At 42.2% G+C, this 19,754-nt stretch overlaps 1 protein-coding gene across 4 annotated transcripts in view; it reads left to right on the plus strand.

Moving 5' to 3' along the window:
• The first annotated feature begins 4,665 nt into the window (after nt 1-4,665).
• The window catches only part of INPP5A (inositol polyphosphate-5-phosphatase A), a 312,516-nt gene continuing 297,427 nt past the window's right edge, over nt 4,666-19,754 (plus strand). For all 4 annotated transcript variants that reach the window (XM_089510215.1, XM_089510216.1, XM_089510217.1 and 1 more), the window contains exon 1: nt 4,666-4,991. In XM_089510215.1, the coding sequence (XP_089366341.1) occupies nt 4,914-4,991 (78 nt within the window). In that variant the 5' untranslated portion in view covers nt 4,666-4,913. The remainder of the gene's footprint in view (nt 4,992-19,754) is intronic.

Below are 19,754 nucleotides of genomic sequence, written 5' to 3' on the forward strand. Positions count from 1 at the left end.
GGGACACAGGAGTATGGAGTCTGGGTAGGAAACAGACAGAAAGAAGTAGAAGCTGTGTGAGCAAATTATTTGGGACAGGATACTTCTGAGATTACTAAAGTACAAGATTAAATTTAAATTATGACCTCCTATGAGAGCCTTGGGATACTCTGAAACAACACATCACAAATACATCAAGCAGGTTGTTTCTCTATACTAGTATTTTATTTGAGAGCAAGCTTGGTGTAGTGTCTTGAGCACCGGACAATGGAGATTATTGCACACACCTGATTCCATCTTTTTCCCAACGGGACACACGTGCATTTAACTTCAAAGATGGGTCTTACTGTATTCTTCCATATACAGCCTGTAGGCAACCTAGGCTTATCCTGCAGCTTTTCAAGGATGGGAAAATCCTATCCTTGAAAAGCAGCGAGATAAGGCCGGGTTGCATACAGGCTGCATAGAGTAAATGGAGAGAAATACAGAGAATGTGGTAAGACCTGTATTTGAGTTAAACATGCATGTATCCCATAAGGAAAAAGACAGGATAAGGTGCGTCTGATAATCTCCTGTGACTTTGGAGAACAGAGTTCAGATTCCCATTAGGGCATGGCAACCCACTAGGTGACCTTGGCAAGTCACACTCTCTCAGCCTCAGGGGAAGGCAATGGCAACCCCCCTCTGAAAAATCTTGTGACAAGTTTGCCTTAGGATCTCCATAAATTGGTAATGACTTCAAGACATACATATTGTAAAGGCAACATATATTTCTTTTTGATGAAAGTACTGAATATTAGGCACAAAGCAGAAGTATCTAGCAATCTTATTGAAGTGTCAACACAATTCATGCATTAAATGCATGCATGGATACCCCATGCCATCTACACATTCAGCGGAGAATAGATGGCAGAGTGGCACCAATATGCCACCAAATGAACATGGTCAGGATCAAGCCGATTCTTCCCACCATTTACATGAAGCTCTTCCACAATCTATGAGGACAGTACTATATGAGTTAGGACCCCGTGGGCAAACTAATTGAATTTATTTCTGAGTAGGGCTGGATTTCTTACAAAGAAGGGAATATATTGCATTGGACACATTGGGACTAATTCTGTAGTACACTTGCATAGGCTTGTATTGTAAATAGGTGTTTGGCTGTTTTATCTACGCGTTCAGCTCCTTGGAGCTGTGAAATACATTTTCCCCCATTGGTATACACTCAACCATGTCATATGGTTAATTAAACACTGAATATTCAAAAAATCTCAGCAGTGATGTCATCTGTTTATGGAGAGGCAACAGGAGAACAGATGTCCTGCTCTGGCCTGGAGAGTTTACAGGGTGGTAATGCTAATGTGGAAACGGCTTTTTGCTGTTTCTTAATATTGCCAGTACACTGAAGCCCAAGCTGAAACTCAAACATGTGCCCACTCACCAGGGAATAAGTTCATTGAACACAATGGCTCTCACTTCTAAGGAAACATGTATAGCAGTGATGGCAAACCTATGGCATGTGTGCCAGAGGTGGCACTCAGAGCCCTCTCTGTGGGCACACATGCTGTCACCCTAGCATAGAGTTTGCCAGAGTTTCTTACTAGAAAGCCAGAGGGATGAGGCACTTTTCAATAAATAAGTCAGGCCTGGGTTGCAGTTTCGGCACTTGGTCTGTAAAAGGTTCACCATCACTGATGTATAGAGTTGCCCTCTAAGGTGAATTTGATCCTGAAGGGGAACGTTTCCTGTGCCTGAAGGAGAGTGGTGAATATGGCATTGTGTGTGTGTGTGTGTGTGTGTGTGTAATAGAATCATAGAGTTGGAAGAGACCTCAAAGGCCATGCAGGTACTCAAAATCAAAGAACCCCTGACAGGTGGACATCTGGCCTCTGCTTAAAGACCTCCAAAGCAGGAGACTGCACTACACTCCAAGGAAGTTTGTTCCACTGTCGAACAGCCCTTACTGTCAGGAAGTTCCTCCCAATGTTGAGGTGGAATCTCTTTTCCTGGAGCTTGTATCCATTTTTCCTGGTCCTAGTCTCTGGAGCAGCAGAAGGCAAGCTTGCTCCCTCCTCAATATGACATTCCTTCAAATATTTAAACTGGGCTTTCATATCACCTCTTAACCATCTCTTCTCCAGGATAAACATCCCCAGCTTCCTAAGGTCATGGTTTCCAGATCTTATTATTAAGATCACTTATTATTATTATTATTATTATTATTAACCTTTATTTATAAAGCGCTGTAAATTTACACAGCGCTGTATATACAATCTTTTTAATTGGACGGTTCCCTGCCCTCAGGCTTACAATCTAAAAAGACACGACACAAAAGGAGAAGGGAGTGGTGGTGGGGAAGGGGCCTCTCTAGTAGGATAATACATATAAAATACATAGCAATACAGGAAATGATTCAATAAAACAGACAACAAAAGAACAACAAAAAGCAACCATTTTGGTCACCCTCCTTTGGACATGCTTCGGCTTGTCCACATCCTTTTTGAATTGTGGTGCCCAGAACTGGACACAGTATTCCAGGTGGGGCCTGAGCAGAGCAGAATAGAGTGGCACTATTACATCCCTTGATCTAGACACTATACTTCTATTGGTGCAGCGTAAAATTGCATTGGCCTTGTTAGCTGCCGCATCGCACTGTTGACCCATGTTCAACTTGTGGTCTACTAGGACTCCTAGATCCCTTTCACATGTAGTCTTGTTAAGCCAGGTCTCCCCCATCTTATCTCTCTCTCTCTCTCTATAAATATATTCCAAAAAGCAAACCCTAGGGATTTTGCCATTTTATATATGGAACTCCATTTTACTATGCGATTGTTTTCAGTGGGACTGGCGCGTCCATGGATTCTGGTGTCCATGCAGGGGACTGGAACCAAACCCCAGCAGACACCAAAGGCCCCACTGTACTATGATACTGTAGGTGTTTGTTTGTTTGTTTGTTTGTTTAGGTAGTTGCAAATAGTCCAAGGCCGGGCAATTACAAGCTAAAAAACCAAAACAAAACCCTGTGGAGTGAACAAGACTTCCCAAGGGGGGGGGACCCATGATAGGTTAGGGCCTTAGGAGGGGAGGGGGTCTCCATAAGTTACCCAACAACAAATAAACAAACAAACAAAAAGTTATTTGTGAGGCCTTTATCCTTCTCTATCAGAAAGCTCTGGCTCCAGAGCAAACTAAAAATAAATTAAAAAATCCCAGAAGTCCCATAATTTGGAAGCAGGGAGGTTAGAGCGGTATGAAACCGGGTCATCCTGGCAGTGCGGACGCAGCCTGGCGAGCTAGAGTGACCGAGGCGCCTTAAGTTCGAATGATGGCGTTGCCCTTTTAAGAGGAGCCGCGTCGGGCCCGTGACGTCACGCGAGGGCAGCCAGCCCTTTCTCTGCCTCTCTGGCTGTTATTATTGCAGAGAGAGAGAGAGAGAGAGAGAGAGAAGGGAAGCAAGAGAAAGCAGCCTCTCTGCTGCTTCCATTGATCGCCTCCCCCTTCGCTGGCTGTTGCTGCAACTGCTGCTTCCTTTGCTTGGCCACCTCTGGCTCTCTGCTGCTCCTTCCTTCCCTTGCCTGCCTTTCCCTTTGGCTCCCCTCCTTCTGCCTCTCCTTCCTGGCCATGCACTGGGAAGAGGAGGAGGAGGAGGAGGGGGACCCCATTGCCAGAACCAGCAGCAACTTCCCAGCCCAAAGGCACCCAAAAGGGGGCATCTAGGGTTTGGCCCCCAAGTGGGCAAAAGAGTCCCTTCCTCCTCCTTTCTCCTCTCCTGCTGCAAAACAAGGAGGGCTTTTCTATCCCCCCACCACCCCCAATATTGTTTTTGTTTAGTTTTTGCAAAACCCATTCAGGGGCCAATTGGAGGAGGAGGAGGAGGAGGGATGAGGCGACGGGGGGCTCCTCGGTGATGCCCCCAAAAGGAGGCAGAGCTTGGCCCTGGTCCACTGCAGCAGCAGCAGCAAGAAGAGGAGGAAGAGCAGGGACCCTCCTTCCAGCCTGAGCAGAAGAGAGGAGAAGCCCCTGGTTTCCTGGAGTGGAAGCAAGAGGAAGAGGAGGAAGAGGAGCAGTGATCTTCCTTCCAGCCTGAGCAGAAGCCCCAGGGTCTCCTGGAGGAAGAGCAAGAGCAGGGACCCTCCTTCCAGTTTGACCCAAAGGGAGGCCTGAGGGGCTCTCTGCTCTCCTGAGGTGAGCACAGGAGGAGGAGGAAGGGGAAGGGGAAGAAGAGCAGTGGCTTCCCCACTCTCTATAGTTTGACCACCAAGGAGGAAAAGCTTGGAGGTCTTCCTTGTCTTTTGGGAGAGGAGGAGGAGGAAGAGCAGACACCCCCCTCCAGTCTAGAAAGGAGGAGAAGCCTCAGGGTCTCCCTGCTCTCCTGGGGTGAACAGTCATAGGAGGAGGAAGGAGGAGAGGAAAGGCTCCCTTCTTCCAGTCTGAGCAAAAGAGGAGCAGGGACCTCCATCTTCCAGTCTGACCAAAAGGGAGGAGAAGCCCAAGGGTCTCCCTGGTCTCCAAGAGGAGGAGGAAGAGCAGCCACCCTTTCCAGCAAGAAGAGAAGAAGGAGATAGAGGAGGAAAGACCTTCTTCAGTCTGAGCAGAAAGGAGGAGAAGCCAGAGGGTCTCTTGGGGCAAGAGGAGGAGGAGGAGGAGGAGGAGGAGGAGGAGGAGGAGGAGGAGGAAGAGCATCGACCCCCCCCTCCATCCAAACAGACGCCCCAACTCCCCACCAGCCTCAACTTCCCTTGGACTGGGACTTTGCAACCCAGCTCAGCCTTCCTCTTACTCTCCTAGAGACTGAGTCTTAATTGCTATTACTACTACTACTACTACAACAATTTGCTGGTGGAAGAAACACCTCCCAATTGGTGATCTCTTCAAAATATATACATACACACAGAGAGAAAGATCTGTGCCAACTCTTCTCTTTGGCCAAGACCATGGCGATGAAGGGGGCTGCCTGGCCCAACACAGGGGTCCTGCTGGTGACAGCCAACGTGGGCTCCTTGTTCGATGATGTAAGTCAATGGGAAGGAAGGGAGGGGGTGCAGGGGGTGGCTGCATTGGGGGGCCAGTTGGGTGGCAGTGGGGATCCCAGGTGGGCCAAGTTTGGAGGAAGGCAGCCTGGCCGACCTCCATGCCAGGTGTGGGGTTGCTGGATTGTGGGGGGACTCTTCTGCCCCCCATGATCTCCACTTGACACTTCCTTGGTGGTTGGGAAGTCAGACAGAAACATAGTCTGTTTCTGTCTGCCTAGGTGGGTTTCCCCTGGTCCTAGAGCCCTTCTGCCTCTTCCTTCCCTGTGGCTCAGCCCAATGCCAACCTGTGCCCCACTGGCACTTCCTGGGCATCCTCGCCCTGCTCACGTCAGAATGGGGATTCCCTCTGGGCAGCTCCAGTCCAGGAAAAGGGAGGCACTCACAGGATGAATCACTCTGCCCTGCCCCTTAGGCAGGGTGACCAGAGGTCTTCCTTTTTCCAGGACATGCCCTACCTTTCAGGTGCCAAGGCATCCTCTTCTTTCCAGGGCATGCCCTACTTTCCAGCCACATGTCCAAAAGCAGGGAGACCAGAGTCCTCCTTTTCCAGGGCATGCCCTACATTTCAGGTGCCAAGGCATACTCTTTTTTCCAGGGCATGCCCTGCTTTTCAGCCTTCTGTCCAGGAGCAGGGTGACCAGACATCCTCCCCTTTCCCCCCAGCACCTGTCCTATATTTCACCCTTCTGTCCTGAAATCTCCTCCATTTGATGCAGGACTAAGAAGCATAAACTCAGTATTTATATGAGTGTGTTCAGCTATTATGTCACGTCCCTCCATTTTTCTTGAATGTCCTACATTTTGCAGTGCCTTTTCCTCCTTGTATCCAGCAGGAATTTCAAAATGCTCTCAGTCTGACTAAGAAGTATGAATTTACATTTGTAATACCCTATATTTTTCTTGAATGCCCTACATTTTGTGGTGTCTTGTCCTCCTTTGTGGTGAGGATATCTGCCAGCATGCCCTTAGGCTCCTCTGGCAGGAAGACTGGGCTGTCCCCAGGCTGGCCTCCATGTAATGGTAGTGAGCGTATATTTTTAGGACTTCTGTTGTTGTTGTTGTTGTTTGCCTTCAAGTCCTTTTCAACTTGGTTCTGGAGGTTGTAATCTCACCCCAAAGTAACTTTTCCCATCTCTGGAAGTGGTGATGGCAGGGCGACCAAATGTCCTAAGCACAAAGAAGGATCAGACACTATGAAATGTAGCAGATTCAAGAAAGATATAAGACATGACCAAATAAAAGCTATATGCACTCACATTCCTGCTGCTTAGTCAGGCTCAAAATGAAGGAAATTTTGGATTTAATCCTGGACAGAAGTCTGAAATGTAGGACATGTCCTGGGAAAGGAGGAGCTCTGGTCACACTTTCTGGGAGGGTCAGTGGCAAACCTGCTATGAACAAATCTTGCCAAGGTAGGGACCTCTTCCCTTTATCTTCCAACTTCACCCAGCTTTTAGCTGGGTACCTTCAGGTCATTTCTGGCTTATGACAACCCTTTCTTGGCAAGATCTGTTCAGAGCAGGTTTGCCATTGCCTTCCCCTGAGGCTGAGAGAGTGTGACTTGCCCAAGGTCTCCCAGTGGGTTTCCATAGCTGAGTGGGGAATCAGACTGTGCTCTCCAGAGTCTGCACCTCTCAAAATCCCCTAGCCAGCCATGGATATGGAAGTTATGGTCCCTAGAGTAACTTTTCCCACCTCTGGGACCTCTTCCCTTAGTCTACTTAACCTTCCTTTAATCTTCCTTAATCTTGGAAGATTAATCCATGTCTGGTTAGGGGATTTGAGAGGTGTAGACTTCCGTGAGCAGGGTTCGATTCCGCACTCAGCCATGGAAACCCATCCGGTGACCTTTGCTTAGTGTTTGAAGTCATTTCTGACTTATGGTGAACCCAAGGCATATCATAGGGTTTTCTTGGCAAAATTTGTTCAGAGAAGGTTTGCCTTTGCCTTCTTCTGAGGCTGAGAGGGTGTGCCTGGCCCAAAATCACCCAGTAGGTTTTCATGGCCCGCGCTGGGAGTCAAACCCTGGAATCCAAAGTTTTAGTCCCCACTCAAACCACTACACTATGCTGCTTTTTTCTTAAATTAGACTGGCAGCAGCTCATGCTAACTGATCCCCAGGTAACTGGCTCCAAACGTCTTGTACATTTGCCACCAAGTTTGCCATGGGTAGGGATCATTCCCACAAATAGTGTTTTGTACTATCTGTGAATGCTGGTCATCCTTAGGTATGTGTTCAGGCAGAACAATCCCTGTGTGTGTGTGTGTGTGTGTGTGTGTATTCTGGGAGAGGAATAGATGAAAGAGCCCTGTTCCTATGATTATGGTGGCTGGAAATAAGTTTGACTTAAACATGGGGTCTGTGGACTCTGTACGTGGTCATCTAGGGTGCTCATGTTGTTTCATTTCCTATTATACGTTTGTGCATCCAGATGTGGCTTCTATTGTGCTGTTATCTGGCACCACACACCAGTTTTATAGGGATCTAGATGTCAGTTACCTTCTACCCTCCCCTCCCCATTTCACCAAAAAATCCCATAAAGAAGAAAAGCTGCATCATGTCTTTTGAATGGTAAACACCATAAGCTCCCCATGAATCACATGCATGCTTCTTGATTTCTCGACCATCCACTTGATGATTAACAGTGGGATTTTGTTTAAAGCTAATTCCATTGGAAAACAAGTTCAAGATAAATTTGAAGAGGGAAAAAGAGTTTTGTCTCTCAAGTTAGATCTCCAGTGATTCATTTGTCTGTAGAGTGTGTTGAACATGTGCATATGTGAACCAGCCCTGTATAAAAGAATGTGCCTCATAGGTTGTCTTGGGCTGCTTTTGTGTATATGAGAAGTACTGTATTGGGTGACCCACCTTTTATGTGGAGACTGAATCTTGTCTTGTTAAGAATGGACCACATTTTGAATTTTTGGGGAGATGATGTGACTGCAACTCTTTAAATAGAGAGGCAACCCAAAGGCTAAATGCATGGCTGTATCATCAGTTCAGTGCCTTGAATTAAACCTGTGCCTACTTTTTATTGGAAAGAAGAATTGATTTTTTAAAAAAAAGGTTGGAAAGGGACAGAAACGTATACCAATTTCTGATGTTCATTGTTTTGAAGATTTGTATTTGAAGGTGAGAAATCAGTAAAAGGGGTTAATTTATGAGTCTGATGGCCCCGTACAAGGTGTGTATGTGAGAACAAGATATAATTATAAACTATAGACTAGTAAGAAATATGTAACAGTTTCTCTCCTTTTTGTTATGTCTACACCTCTGTTTCTGTTTTGGTAGGTAATAGGAGGTTCAAAAATCACTTGTACTTGATGCTGTGGGGTGTGTCAGTTTCTCCAGAGTATTAGCCTTACTTATAGCATGGGTTCCACTGCACTGTCCAGAACCAGTGAAAACAAGAGACTCTGTCCTTCTATTGAGCAGAAATGGATTTTCTGTCTCTAGAAGCAAGTCTATATAAAGGGTTTATCTTCATGTTTCTCTTACCTTGGGTTTCCATCCCTCCCCCCATAATAGTTTGGTTGATATGATGTGAGGATTTGTAGTAAAAGCCTGTGATATAAAGTCCTATTTAAATTATTTCTTCGTGGGAATGGTTTTTAGGCAGCTGATACAGCATCATTGTTTAAGCAATGATGGTTGAGAAGTCATCTGGTAAAGCTTACTTTGTTTTGAGTTTAAATTGACAAAACATGTATTATATGTTAATTTTTAAAAGTTTTTTGATACTTTAATTTTGTTGAAGTTTTGTTGAGGCTACAACGGACTACCCACACATTGTCCCTTGTAGTCTCATTAATGAATTTTTAAGTTGTGGTTTATGCAGCTTGATCTCAGAAGGAAATCCACTTGGTCAGACCCATCTAATGGAAGGTGGCCTTAATGCAGTTTGACACTGCTTTAACTGCTATAGTTCAATGCTATGGAATTTGTAATTTTGGAAGATATTTAGCCTTCTCTGTCAGGGAGCTCTGGTGCCATAACAAACTACTAATTCCAGGATTCCATATTGTTGAGCTATGGCAGTTAAAGTGGCATCAGACTGCATTATTTCTGCAGTGCAGATGCAGCTTCAGTTCTAAAGATGTGTGCTTGGAATGTTTTCTTTTTTGGTTCTTAAATGCCATTTCTCCAGGTGATGTATAAGGTTAACATTTTGTAAACTGAAGAGTTGCAAACTGAAGATTTATAACTTGAAAATAGTTAAGCCTGTGTAATTCTCTGCTTTGTTACTTGTATACTCATACATTCCAAATTCTAGGTGTGGAATGAAGAGACAGAGACTTTGAAAACTGCTGCTTGACTTCTGTATACCTGTGTTTCAAAACTGGTCCTACCTTAGTGTAGGTGATGAGGTCAAGGCCCAAGAATAGCAAGTTCTTACTTTCCATCCAGAGTACACTCTCCACATTCCTCTGGTTTGCTTTTTTGCTTTCTACTGTTTTATTTTATTTTTTAATTTTTTTTCCTTTTCTCAAAATTTTCTACAACTTAGCATAGTTTCAGTCAGGCATTTCAAATGCTTTTAACTGTGACTTTGAAGTCTGAAGTGTCAGTAAAGGAAAGCTTCCACTGCTTTCATTCTCACAGGAAAAAATAAAAATCTTCCTGTAGAACATTCCGTCAAACTATCTTGGAAATATTAAGAAACTGAAGAGTGCAGTTGGATTAATCCACATGTTTCCAACAGCGGTCAGCCAGATGCCCCTGGGAATTTTACATACAGGTCATGAAAGCAATACCTCTTCCCTGTGATATGTCCCTGGTGTCTGTTATTCAGAGGTAGCATCTGGCTAGGGTTTTTTATGTATTGTTGTACAAAAGTACAAAATTATCTTTTCCAGATTCTGCATACTCTTCACTGTGGGTCATGATAGTTGTGCTTTGTCCTCTTCTAAAAATAATTTTTTCAAGTTCTCCTGAGAGTTAGACAATCTTTCAAACCAAATTTCTATTTAACCATCATGGCTAAAGTATTTATCCTGTACTTATACGGAAGACAGTTATCTGAGATGGGAGCCATAACTCCATGTTACGGAGTATTTCATAAGTTTGTTCTTTCTTTTACATCTGCTTTCCTCCCTACATGGGATTCAAGGCAGCCCCATGAGTTAATTATGTATGAAACAGCGCTTCCTTTTGTCTGCTGGGAACATACTGTAGTTCTATTCTCTACAACGTTTGTTTGGAAAAAAAGAAGAAAGATATTTCCTCACATTCCAGTGTAAAGATTTTGTTTAGGCTCTCTTGACCCAAAGTGTGTTTCTAAACAACCTTGTTAATATTTTTTCTGTTGAATGTTATTTGGCAATGCTTGATAGCATGATGGTCTTAAGTATTTTTTTAAAGAATAGAATAGCTCAAGGCTAGTTATTTTCAATTTCTGTTGTAGTCATTGACAGCTGACTGATTAAGAACCCATTTTTCTATAGTTCTAAATGATGTGGAAGGTCTCTATGGACAGAGGAGGCTGTCTGCTACAATCACCATTGAGTGGAGGGTAAAGAAAATGGGGTTTGTGAAGAAAGTGAGCGTTCTTGTGACTTCTAGTATGCAGGCCAAGTGGCTAGAGAGGCAAGGATTGCCTGTCAGCATCTTGGGAAAGTGATATGGGAGCCTACAAATGGTATAGAAACATTTTTTTTTTGCCGTGCTAAAGTGCTGTGTATGACCTGTGACCTAAACCTTGGCCATCCCTGAAATACACCATCTTATGACTTATGTAGTACATGTTGATCTTATGTTGTACAAAGAGAACTTGTAGCACCTCTGAGTATAGTAGGTAGCATGAGCTTTCATAGACCCGAGTCTACTTCCTCAGATGTCTTTGAATTCTACTATTATGTAGTACAAGTCAATCTAGTACATTTGGTGAGGGTGAATTTTGGGAAGTTTAAAACATAATCTCAATATTTAAAAAAATCTCACCCCATTTTGAGTTAGGGGCCAGATTATTTTTACTTTGAGCTTGGCCTCAAATGAATTTCAGCCTTCTGTTAATCGGACTTCCATACCTAGGGCACATTTACACTGGTCACTTAATCCGGTCTCTTCTGCTGAGTTCAGAATGGGGTGCCCAGATGAAAGATCAAGAAAGAGGGGGTCACTCTACCCCCCCCCCCCGTTGATTGCATGGGTGCCTTGTTGTGACATCATCCAGGGAGCTGTTTGGCTGGCGAGGCAGAGGTGGTGGAGGCAGCTGTAGCTGCTGCTTAGTGAACGGTAAGGGAGATGGTGCCATGTTTGCTATCTGGACAACTGATTGGGCTGAATTGGACCCAACCCAGATAGCCAAGAGAGCTGGAGGCACTCCAGAGGTTCCTGGAAACTCTGGAGTAAACCATGGATTTTCTTAATCTGGATCAATAGCTTGAAACAGTAGTTTTGCTGCAAATGTGGCTATATGCCATTTGGAGAGATTGCACTGAGACAGGGAACTTTATCGCACAGGGCTCCAGGCAGGGACGAGAACAGGACAAAAGGAGCCTGGAAGGGAACAGAACGAGTGGGGGACGCATTTTACTGCACACAAGGAAGTACCTCACCCGTTTCTTGCCCTTCCATTCCCATTCTGTCCCCAGAGGAGGAGATTTTTGAGAACTGTTTTGAACAGTTCTCAGAAATTTCCCCCTCTGGAACGGATGGGGAATGGATGGGGAAGGGATGGGGAATGGAATGGAACGGAATGAGTGAGGGACTTTGTGTGCAGTCAAATGCGTCTCCCACTCGTTCCACACTTGTTCCTGGCCCCTTCTGTTCTGTTCTTGTCCCTGCCTGGAGCCTGTGGTGCGATAAAGTTCAGGGTGACCAGAGGTTCTCCTTTTTCTAGACATGTCCTCCATTTAAACTTTATGTCTAGGGTTCTGAGAGGAATTGCAAACCATTGTCTGTTTTGAGCTATAAACCTGTTCTTGCGTCATCTGGTACCTCTGGCTCAACAGATTTATTACTGCCCTGGCTGCTGCAAAGAATGGAGAAGACTGGCTGACTATGTGGTGGCTTTGTTTGCTATTTTCTGATGGAGAGTGGGGAAGGAAAGAAGGATCTGGGTTGTTGAAGCAGATCAGTAGCACTAAGGGGAAGGGCAGGGGAAGTGTGCAGTTTTGGTTGAGGAAGAAGCAGGGCAGATGGGAGAGCAAATGGGAAAATACAAATGAAACTAATAGGTTTGTTGCTAGTAAAGTACAATTTTAAGCATTTCTTCTGCTCAGAGTTCTACAAGTATATTGCAAATCGACAAGGCATTTTAACGAAGATAAGTTCATCAGAAAAATATGGTAGAGTACTTAATAAAATACAGTATATATATTTATTTCATATTATATAAATAATATGAAATAAATTTATATTAGTGTTTTTAGCTTTTATTTGGTGATGCCTACATTTATCTTGAATGGCCTTCTTTGCGGTTTTGACACCTGGTCAAAAAATAAATAATAAAATAAATAATAAAACTTTCATTTCTACCCCACTTTTTGTTAAAAAAGTCAAAGCGGCTTACAATGTTAAAAGAATACAACAGTATGTACAAACTATCCTCTCCTTAAAAAAGAAGCTCCCAACACTGAGATCATGGTTGGTGTAGATAAGCTCCAAATTTCTGTTTTTTTCCCAAGCAAAAAGTTCTTGATGAGGGGAAGGAGATTATTTCTCAGTGAGGAAGACTGACTAGAGAGGGAACAGGCTGTGTTAGCAAGTTTAGCAGGTTGCCTACAGGCTAAGCTATAGGATGTGCCCATTGAAGCAAAGAGGATTTTAACTGATTCCAACTAAATTAAGCCCTATTGATTCAGTGGGTCTCCTGCTCTGACTAAGACTAGAGCCCACTTCCTATTTTTTATCAAGGAGCAAGGGATTTGTAATTTCATTTGCCTCTTGATTAATATTATAGGAAAATGGAAATATATTCAGAAAGAAAATGATAGCTGGGATCACTATTTCCAGTTAAGGATAGGCCAACCAAGCATCTGTTTCCAATAAATCCCTCCATCTTGCAGGTCAAGTCGTTTGGCATGACGAAGACTTTATCAATGTTACTTTTGATGTATGCCACCAAAGAAACCCTACAAAATTAAAGTGCTTTAACTGCCATGGCAATATCCTATGGAATGTTGTAATTTGCAGTTTAGGCATTTAGCATTCTCAGACAGGTCAATAAAAATTATGTCTCATTTGTGACCCCCACAAACCACCAAGATGCCAGAACTGAAGCAGAAAAGATATGTGGCTCAGTATGGTATTCCAAATGGAACTGGATGTTATTTCACTTATTTTCAGTGGATGCAACTGAGTTAGAGTGAACAGATGTTCTAACCTCAAAGGAGGGCAAGGTACCGTAAAAAGTAGGTAATTTAAGAAAAATGTAGGGCATTACAAAATCAAAACTAAAAACACAAATATAATATAAATTTATTCTTCTTAGTTATGCTCAACATTGAGGAAATTTTGGAATTCCTCTTGGACAGAAGGTTGAAATGTAGGATGTGTCCAGGAAAAGGAGGATATGTAGTCTTAAACTGAGTGAGCCCTGGTTCTAAACTAAAATCACCCTCTTCCTCCCATTCTCTACCATTTTAAGCTCTGGACCAACAGATTATAAAGCAACTGAACTTGGTCAAAGGATCTGAATTTGGCCCAAGTTTGCCAGTTGCTGATCTATATAGAAATGTCTCTGAAATGAGTGCCACTATGAATTTATACTCTGTAATTTTCAAGACTACTCTGGAAAAAATAAACAGCACATGATTGAGAATAAAATAGTCTTGACAAACAAGTGAAATATGACTGGTGTAAGGAGCGTTCAGCTTCTTTAGTGTTGCCTGTAAATCGACTAGAAAGTTTCATTGCCCAAGAACATACTGTTCCCATCCTTATCTGGAAGGCTGGTAATTCCTGGCTTGCTGAACCCAATCTGAATGCTTCTAGCTACACAATCTCTGCTGGTTATTCTTAAGAGCTATTCCTTAGTGGGTCTGCAATAATGTATGATGCTATGCAGAGACTTCAAATCAGATGTTATTTTATTTGCATGTGTAATTTACTAGCTACACTAGAATGAGAGAAAAATAGGCTGGAGTTTTCCTGTGTAGCCTTACCTGGGAGTATGTTCCCAAAAACGTGGATGAAAATCTCTTGTCATATATGTTTATTCGATGAAGTTTTGCTTATGGTTCTTAGAACAAGAGACTAAACTAAATTTCACTTAAACAGATGTATTAAGTTCAGGGTGGGGAAAAAACTGAGTGGTCTAAAAATGTTTCCCTTATTTTTTCCAGTTTGTTGTTGTTGGAATCAGAATTTGAAACTGAGCGGTCAAAAATCTGGATGTGAGACAATAATTAATGAATACAGATTTATGAAGTGAAACATGACTGATTTTTTCATTGTGAGCGCTACAGTTTAACATTTATAAAATAGATGAGTGCTTTAGTTGTTTCTTATTGGAAGGTGGTGGTTAGGGATCTGTTGAGTGTTTGAGATAAATGGTTGTATTTTCAAATAGGGAACTACTATTGGTTTAGGTGAACAGCTCATTACATTGGAAAGATGTGACTAAATTTCTTTTTGGCTTTGCTTACAAGTTTAACTTTGATATGATTTTGAAACTAGTCTCATTGATTACACTATAATATTGTGGTACAAAAGGGTGTGTTCCCTGTTTTGTTTTTTGTTTATTTCCATGTTGACACACAAAGACATTAAAATAGTGACCTGGAGGATGGAATGTGTGGCTATTTGCATACATCCTGATTTGTAAAAGAGGCAGCTCTTCCTCTGGGAAGCTAAATAAACACTTGTCTGCTCTTTTGTGTGATAACTGCAGTTGGCATATGAGAGAGAATGGAAAATGTATTCTTACAGCAAATTTGCATCTACCTGTTTTGTGCAGTTTTCTCTAATGAATTGTTAAGGAACCTTTGGCCTTTATATGTTTTGGACTACAACTCCCAGGAAGCCATAGCCAGCATGGTCAGTAGTAAGGCCTTTATGGGAGTTCCAGTTTAAAATATTTGGAGTGCTGAAGATTCACCTTGAAAGTAGTCAGGAAAACAGTAGAGGAGAGTCTTAAGAAGCCATAAAGGCTAACATTCATATAGAATTTGACAGAGTTCAACAAAAACCTATGTGTTAACAAACTTGTTAACCTTTAAGATACCACAAGACATTTTATTTTTCTTGTAATACAGCAGTGTTATGTCCCTGGATATTCTTAGATGGCTGTGATCTGTTATTTGCACAGATTCGTCATCACATTTATTTTAAAGAATTGGTCCTGGAAGGCATTGTCCTTGTCTCATTTTTATTATATTTATGTCTTCCCTTTCTTTCATGCTGAATTTCAAAGTGGGGCACATAGGGTTCTCGGGCAGTCTCGCTTCCAGGCATTAATTAGAACTAGTCCTGTTTTGCTTTGGTAAAGCTATAATATCATGTGCCTTGACAAGACGTTAAGACCAATTTTGTGATTTTGGATAAGAAAAAACATTTTTAACAGGCCAGCTCTATATTCTTTATACTCTACTGGGAAGAGAGGAAATGCAGGGCAGCTATATTTTATATATGTTCCTTTGGCAGAGGGAAAGCACACCAGCAGAAAATTCAAAGAAATGCTTGATATTGACCATAGTATCCTTGGAAACATCATCAGTACCCATCAGCCAGCAAGTGTGCTGGTACAATGATGCCATAGCTTGCCATACACTGAGGGATCCAATGAGCAAAGGGGATGTACTCTTATGTTCCCACCAGGCTCTTCCTTTGTAACACACAGAACAAACAAGATGAGCCTATATTAATCCCACGACTCTGCCATCTCCAAGTGCAGTCCTGAAGCATCCCTAAATGCAAGATTTTGAATTCACAATTGCTATTTTAGGATCACAATATACACCAGGGAGGAAGGAGAAGACAACAACCATGGAGCTCCATAGGAAGTGGAGCTGCAAAGCCTGCACATATAGCCCTTGTGCACCAAGGGGTAAAGACCTATCCAGGGTGGGACAGAAGGACTCTTTTGCCAAACAACAAAGAGAAGGAGTATGCTGTGTAACAAGGAACCATACTTGTACATAGATACCTGTGAATTGCTTCCCCCCATGGCTTCATATAGATGTTAAAACCACATAAGATGGACCCTTGTGTGACCCCCAACCTTAAACAGTAGGGCATTGAGCATGTCAGCTTCTAAAAAAAAGTTAACGAAATATGAACATAACCATTATACTGCTTTTCTGTCCACTCCCAGTACAGACAGTATGACCAGAAGGATACCATGGCTGTTAAGATGATATTGATAAGATTGTACTCTCCCATCTATTTTCTGTCACAGGATATTGTGTAAGGTGATCAAAGTAGTTTCTGCACCCAGATCAAGTTTAAAGCCTAGTCCAGAAAGTCAATTTTATCAAAGGACACCTGGATCTGTCTGGTCAGTGCATGCTGGAGTCAGTTTCCTAGGAAGTGGGTCTTGACCACTGGTCTCTGGTTGCTGAAATTCTCTGAGTTCAAGTGATACCCTTTTTTCTGAACTATCATTTCCTTTAGAAAGGCAGGGCCCACATCTTCTCTTAAAAACAGTTTCATAATTAAAATCTCCCAGTCATTTACCCTGTTGATTGCAGATGGAATCAACCACAAGGGGCAAGGGTTGAGGGTTGCAAAAACTGGAAGCTGTCTATCAAGATCTGACCAGATAGTGATCAGAGGACATCTCAGATTGAATTGGGATGGATGTGAGTATGTTTACAACCCCCATATTCAAGTCTTCCTAACCTGGAAAGGCAGGACATGACCAATATCCTAGCCTAGCCCTTTTGGCTCATCTTCTTTCCTTAGCAACCTATAGAATCACCTTTCCCCTTTATGGTACCCAATAGGCTGGACCAATAAGCTTCATTGTCCCTCTCTTTCTTTGCCAATTCCTTATATCCCAATTTATTGCCTCATATATTCTGATGAGGGTGGAAACATCCACTCAGGGTAAAGAGTCTGGATACGCTACAGTGCTAGGGTTATGTTTTAATCTCTTTTAGGTTTAAAATGTTGTCAGTATCCCCTCTTCTTTGCCCTATCCACATTTTTTAGGTTGCCTCCCCCACAATAGTATTGGAAATAAATTTGAGGTAGAGATTCAGACATTTATACTCTTCTGTGTATCATCGTTTTCCCTTTTATGAGTTAACTGTCAAAATCTTTACGCCTGTTCCTGACTGGAAAAATAATCATAGATGCATGAATACAATATTTGCTTTATGTTTATGTGGACTGAAGTGTTGAGTCACAGACCCTTCAGTAAAAAATGTTTCTTCATTTTCATCACTCTGTATCACTGTGGGGGATGATAACATGAAGAACTCAGGTTATCTGAGTTTCCATTTGTGTTACTTTTACAAACATTGTGTAAAGGTGCTATGGTTTTTGTCTTTTTGAAAATATCTATATTAGCTGTAGCACACAGAAACAATGTGTGTGTATGAAGATTTTCACACCAGTGCTTACCATGGGGAAAGCGCTGGTAAAACGCCAGTAATACATCATGGGAGTGCGCATGTGTGAAAGCCTGACACGCTTCTGAAATGTCAGGGAAGCGTCCCCTTGCCTCTGAGATACTTGAATTGTTTGTGGAGCAGCAATTTTCTATGTACACAAAGTTTCCGTTCATAGGAAATTGCTGCTCCACAAACGATTGAAGGATGCTACAGGCGAGGGGATGATTCCCTGACATTTCAGAAGCACTTAAGGCTTTCACACAAGCACACTTCCCTGATGTTTTACTGGCATTGTACTAGCACTTACCCCACAGTAAGTGCTGGTGTGTGTCTGTTTGTTTATAATTGGATTATAGAAGTTGTGAATATAATTAGTTGGTTGAATGTTTTTCTCATTTAATCCAGGTAGTTCTAGGTATTTTTTTTATAAACTGTAGTTTTAATGTAAGTTTTATGTATGAAGTTTTGTGTAGCTTCTTAGATAATTCTGTACCATTTTAAAAGACTACTTCTCTTCATAATGTACGGTACTTGTGCATTCATTGTAAAATCAAAGGATGACTGTTAGGGGCTTGAAGCAGTTATAGCCCAAAATATAACATACACTGTGTCATCTTGTATCTAGATTAAAGTTTTGCTCCAACCCTTAATTAGGGAAATGTTGCTGGTCTTTCAAAAGGACTAAGCAGTCGTGGTAGAAAAGCCATTTTTTGGAATGGACATTTTAACTCAGATTCCCCCAGCAGGATTCATGTATTATTTAGAGTAGGGATGGGGGACCTCCAAAATATCTTGAAGGTAAAATGTTCCTTGCTCTTGATTTATACTCCTTTCTTCCTCTACATCCAAAGAACATGGAATGATATTGTAACCTTCTCATTTGTCATCACAATAATACACAGTTATATCAGTTTGATACCACTCTGATATTGTCCTACGGAATCGTGGGCTACGCAGTTTGGTGAAATACTTTGATTTCTCTGCTAGAAGCATATAGTTAAGCATTCTGGCAGATAAGTTTAGTGACCTACCAATCCATGGACTTGGTAGGATGGAGCAAAGGCAAGTGAATCAAATAGCCATAAGCATGTACTTTACATACACTGTGAGAGTTAATGACCATCCTAAGGTAATTCTGTGACCTTTGTCATAGCTGACGTGGGATTTGAACCTAAATTTTACTAAGGCAGTTCTGATATGATATTATACAGGCTATCTGTCTGCTATAACATTACCACTTCCTCACACATCTTTATCATTGTGCAAGAGTAAGACTTTCTCTGGGGTCCTGGGTCATTTCACATTTTTTTGATTGGTCAGGAATTTGTATATAGAAAATCTTGTCTTGTGCAGTATTTTTTCTGTATTTTGGTTTTACTGTGTGTATTCCACTCTCTGTCCACGTTTTGGATGTATATGTGTACAAACTTGTTGGAGCGTTAAAAAGTTATCTTGTTTTCCTCTTCATGGTGACTAGCAAAGGAAAAAAGAGAAAATAACTGATTTGTTTCTGTTTGCTTATCTGAAATGGCAAAAATAAAAAATGATCCAGAACTGCCTGTATCTTGACCAGTGACATAAGAAGATCTCAAAGTGGAAAGACAGGAAAAGAAAGAAGGCTATTTCGTTTTGTTTTTCAGTTTAAGGGAAAAGGTTGTGGTCCTTTCATCTACCGATCCTTCCAGCTGACCTTTTACGTAGCTTTCTCAGTTCCTGTTCCTGTCCTCAGTTCCACAAGCTAGCTGTGTGTATCTGGTCATGGATCACAGGCCTTGGCATTTTATTATATGCATAACTCTATGGTTGCCAGCTCCATGGGGGAACATATCCATGTCTGTGTCTGTAGATATATTTTCTTTGCTGATTTGCATTGAAGGATTATACTTCCATGTCAAGGTTGTTTGGGGTGGGCATGGTATGAGAAATGTTTGTCTCTGATATTTCAGTATTATTTAATTATCTCTTCTTTTTGTTGTTGTGTGCCTTCAAGTCGTTTCTAGCTTATGGCAACCCTAGGGCTACTCTGTCCTGATTTTTTTTGGGGGGGGGGGATTTGTTCAGCAGGGGTTTGCCTTTCCCTTCCTCTGAGGATGACAGTGTGTGACTTACCCAGAGTCACCTAGTGGGTTTCCATGACTGAGTTGGGCTATGAACCCTATTCTCCAAAGTCCTATTTCAGTACTAAAACCAATACACTGGCTCTGTTATCTCCTACCCTACTCATGCATTATTATTACTGAT

This window comes from Sceloporus occidentalis, unplaced genomic scaffold (assembly GCF_023333645.1).
Source record: "Sceloporus occidentalis isolate IW3139 unplaced genomic scaffold, rSceOcc1.0.p SCAF_2, whole genome shotgun sequence".
Taxonomy (NCBI): domain Eukaryota; kingdom Metazoa; phylum Chordata; class Lepidosauria; order Squamata; family Phrynosomatidae; genus Sceloporus; species Sceloporus occidentalis.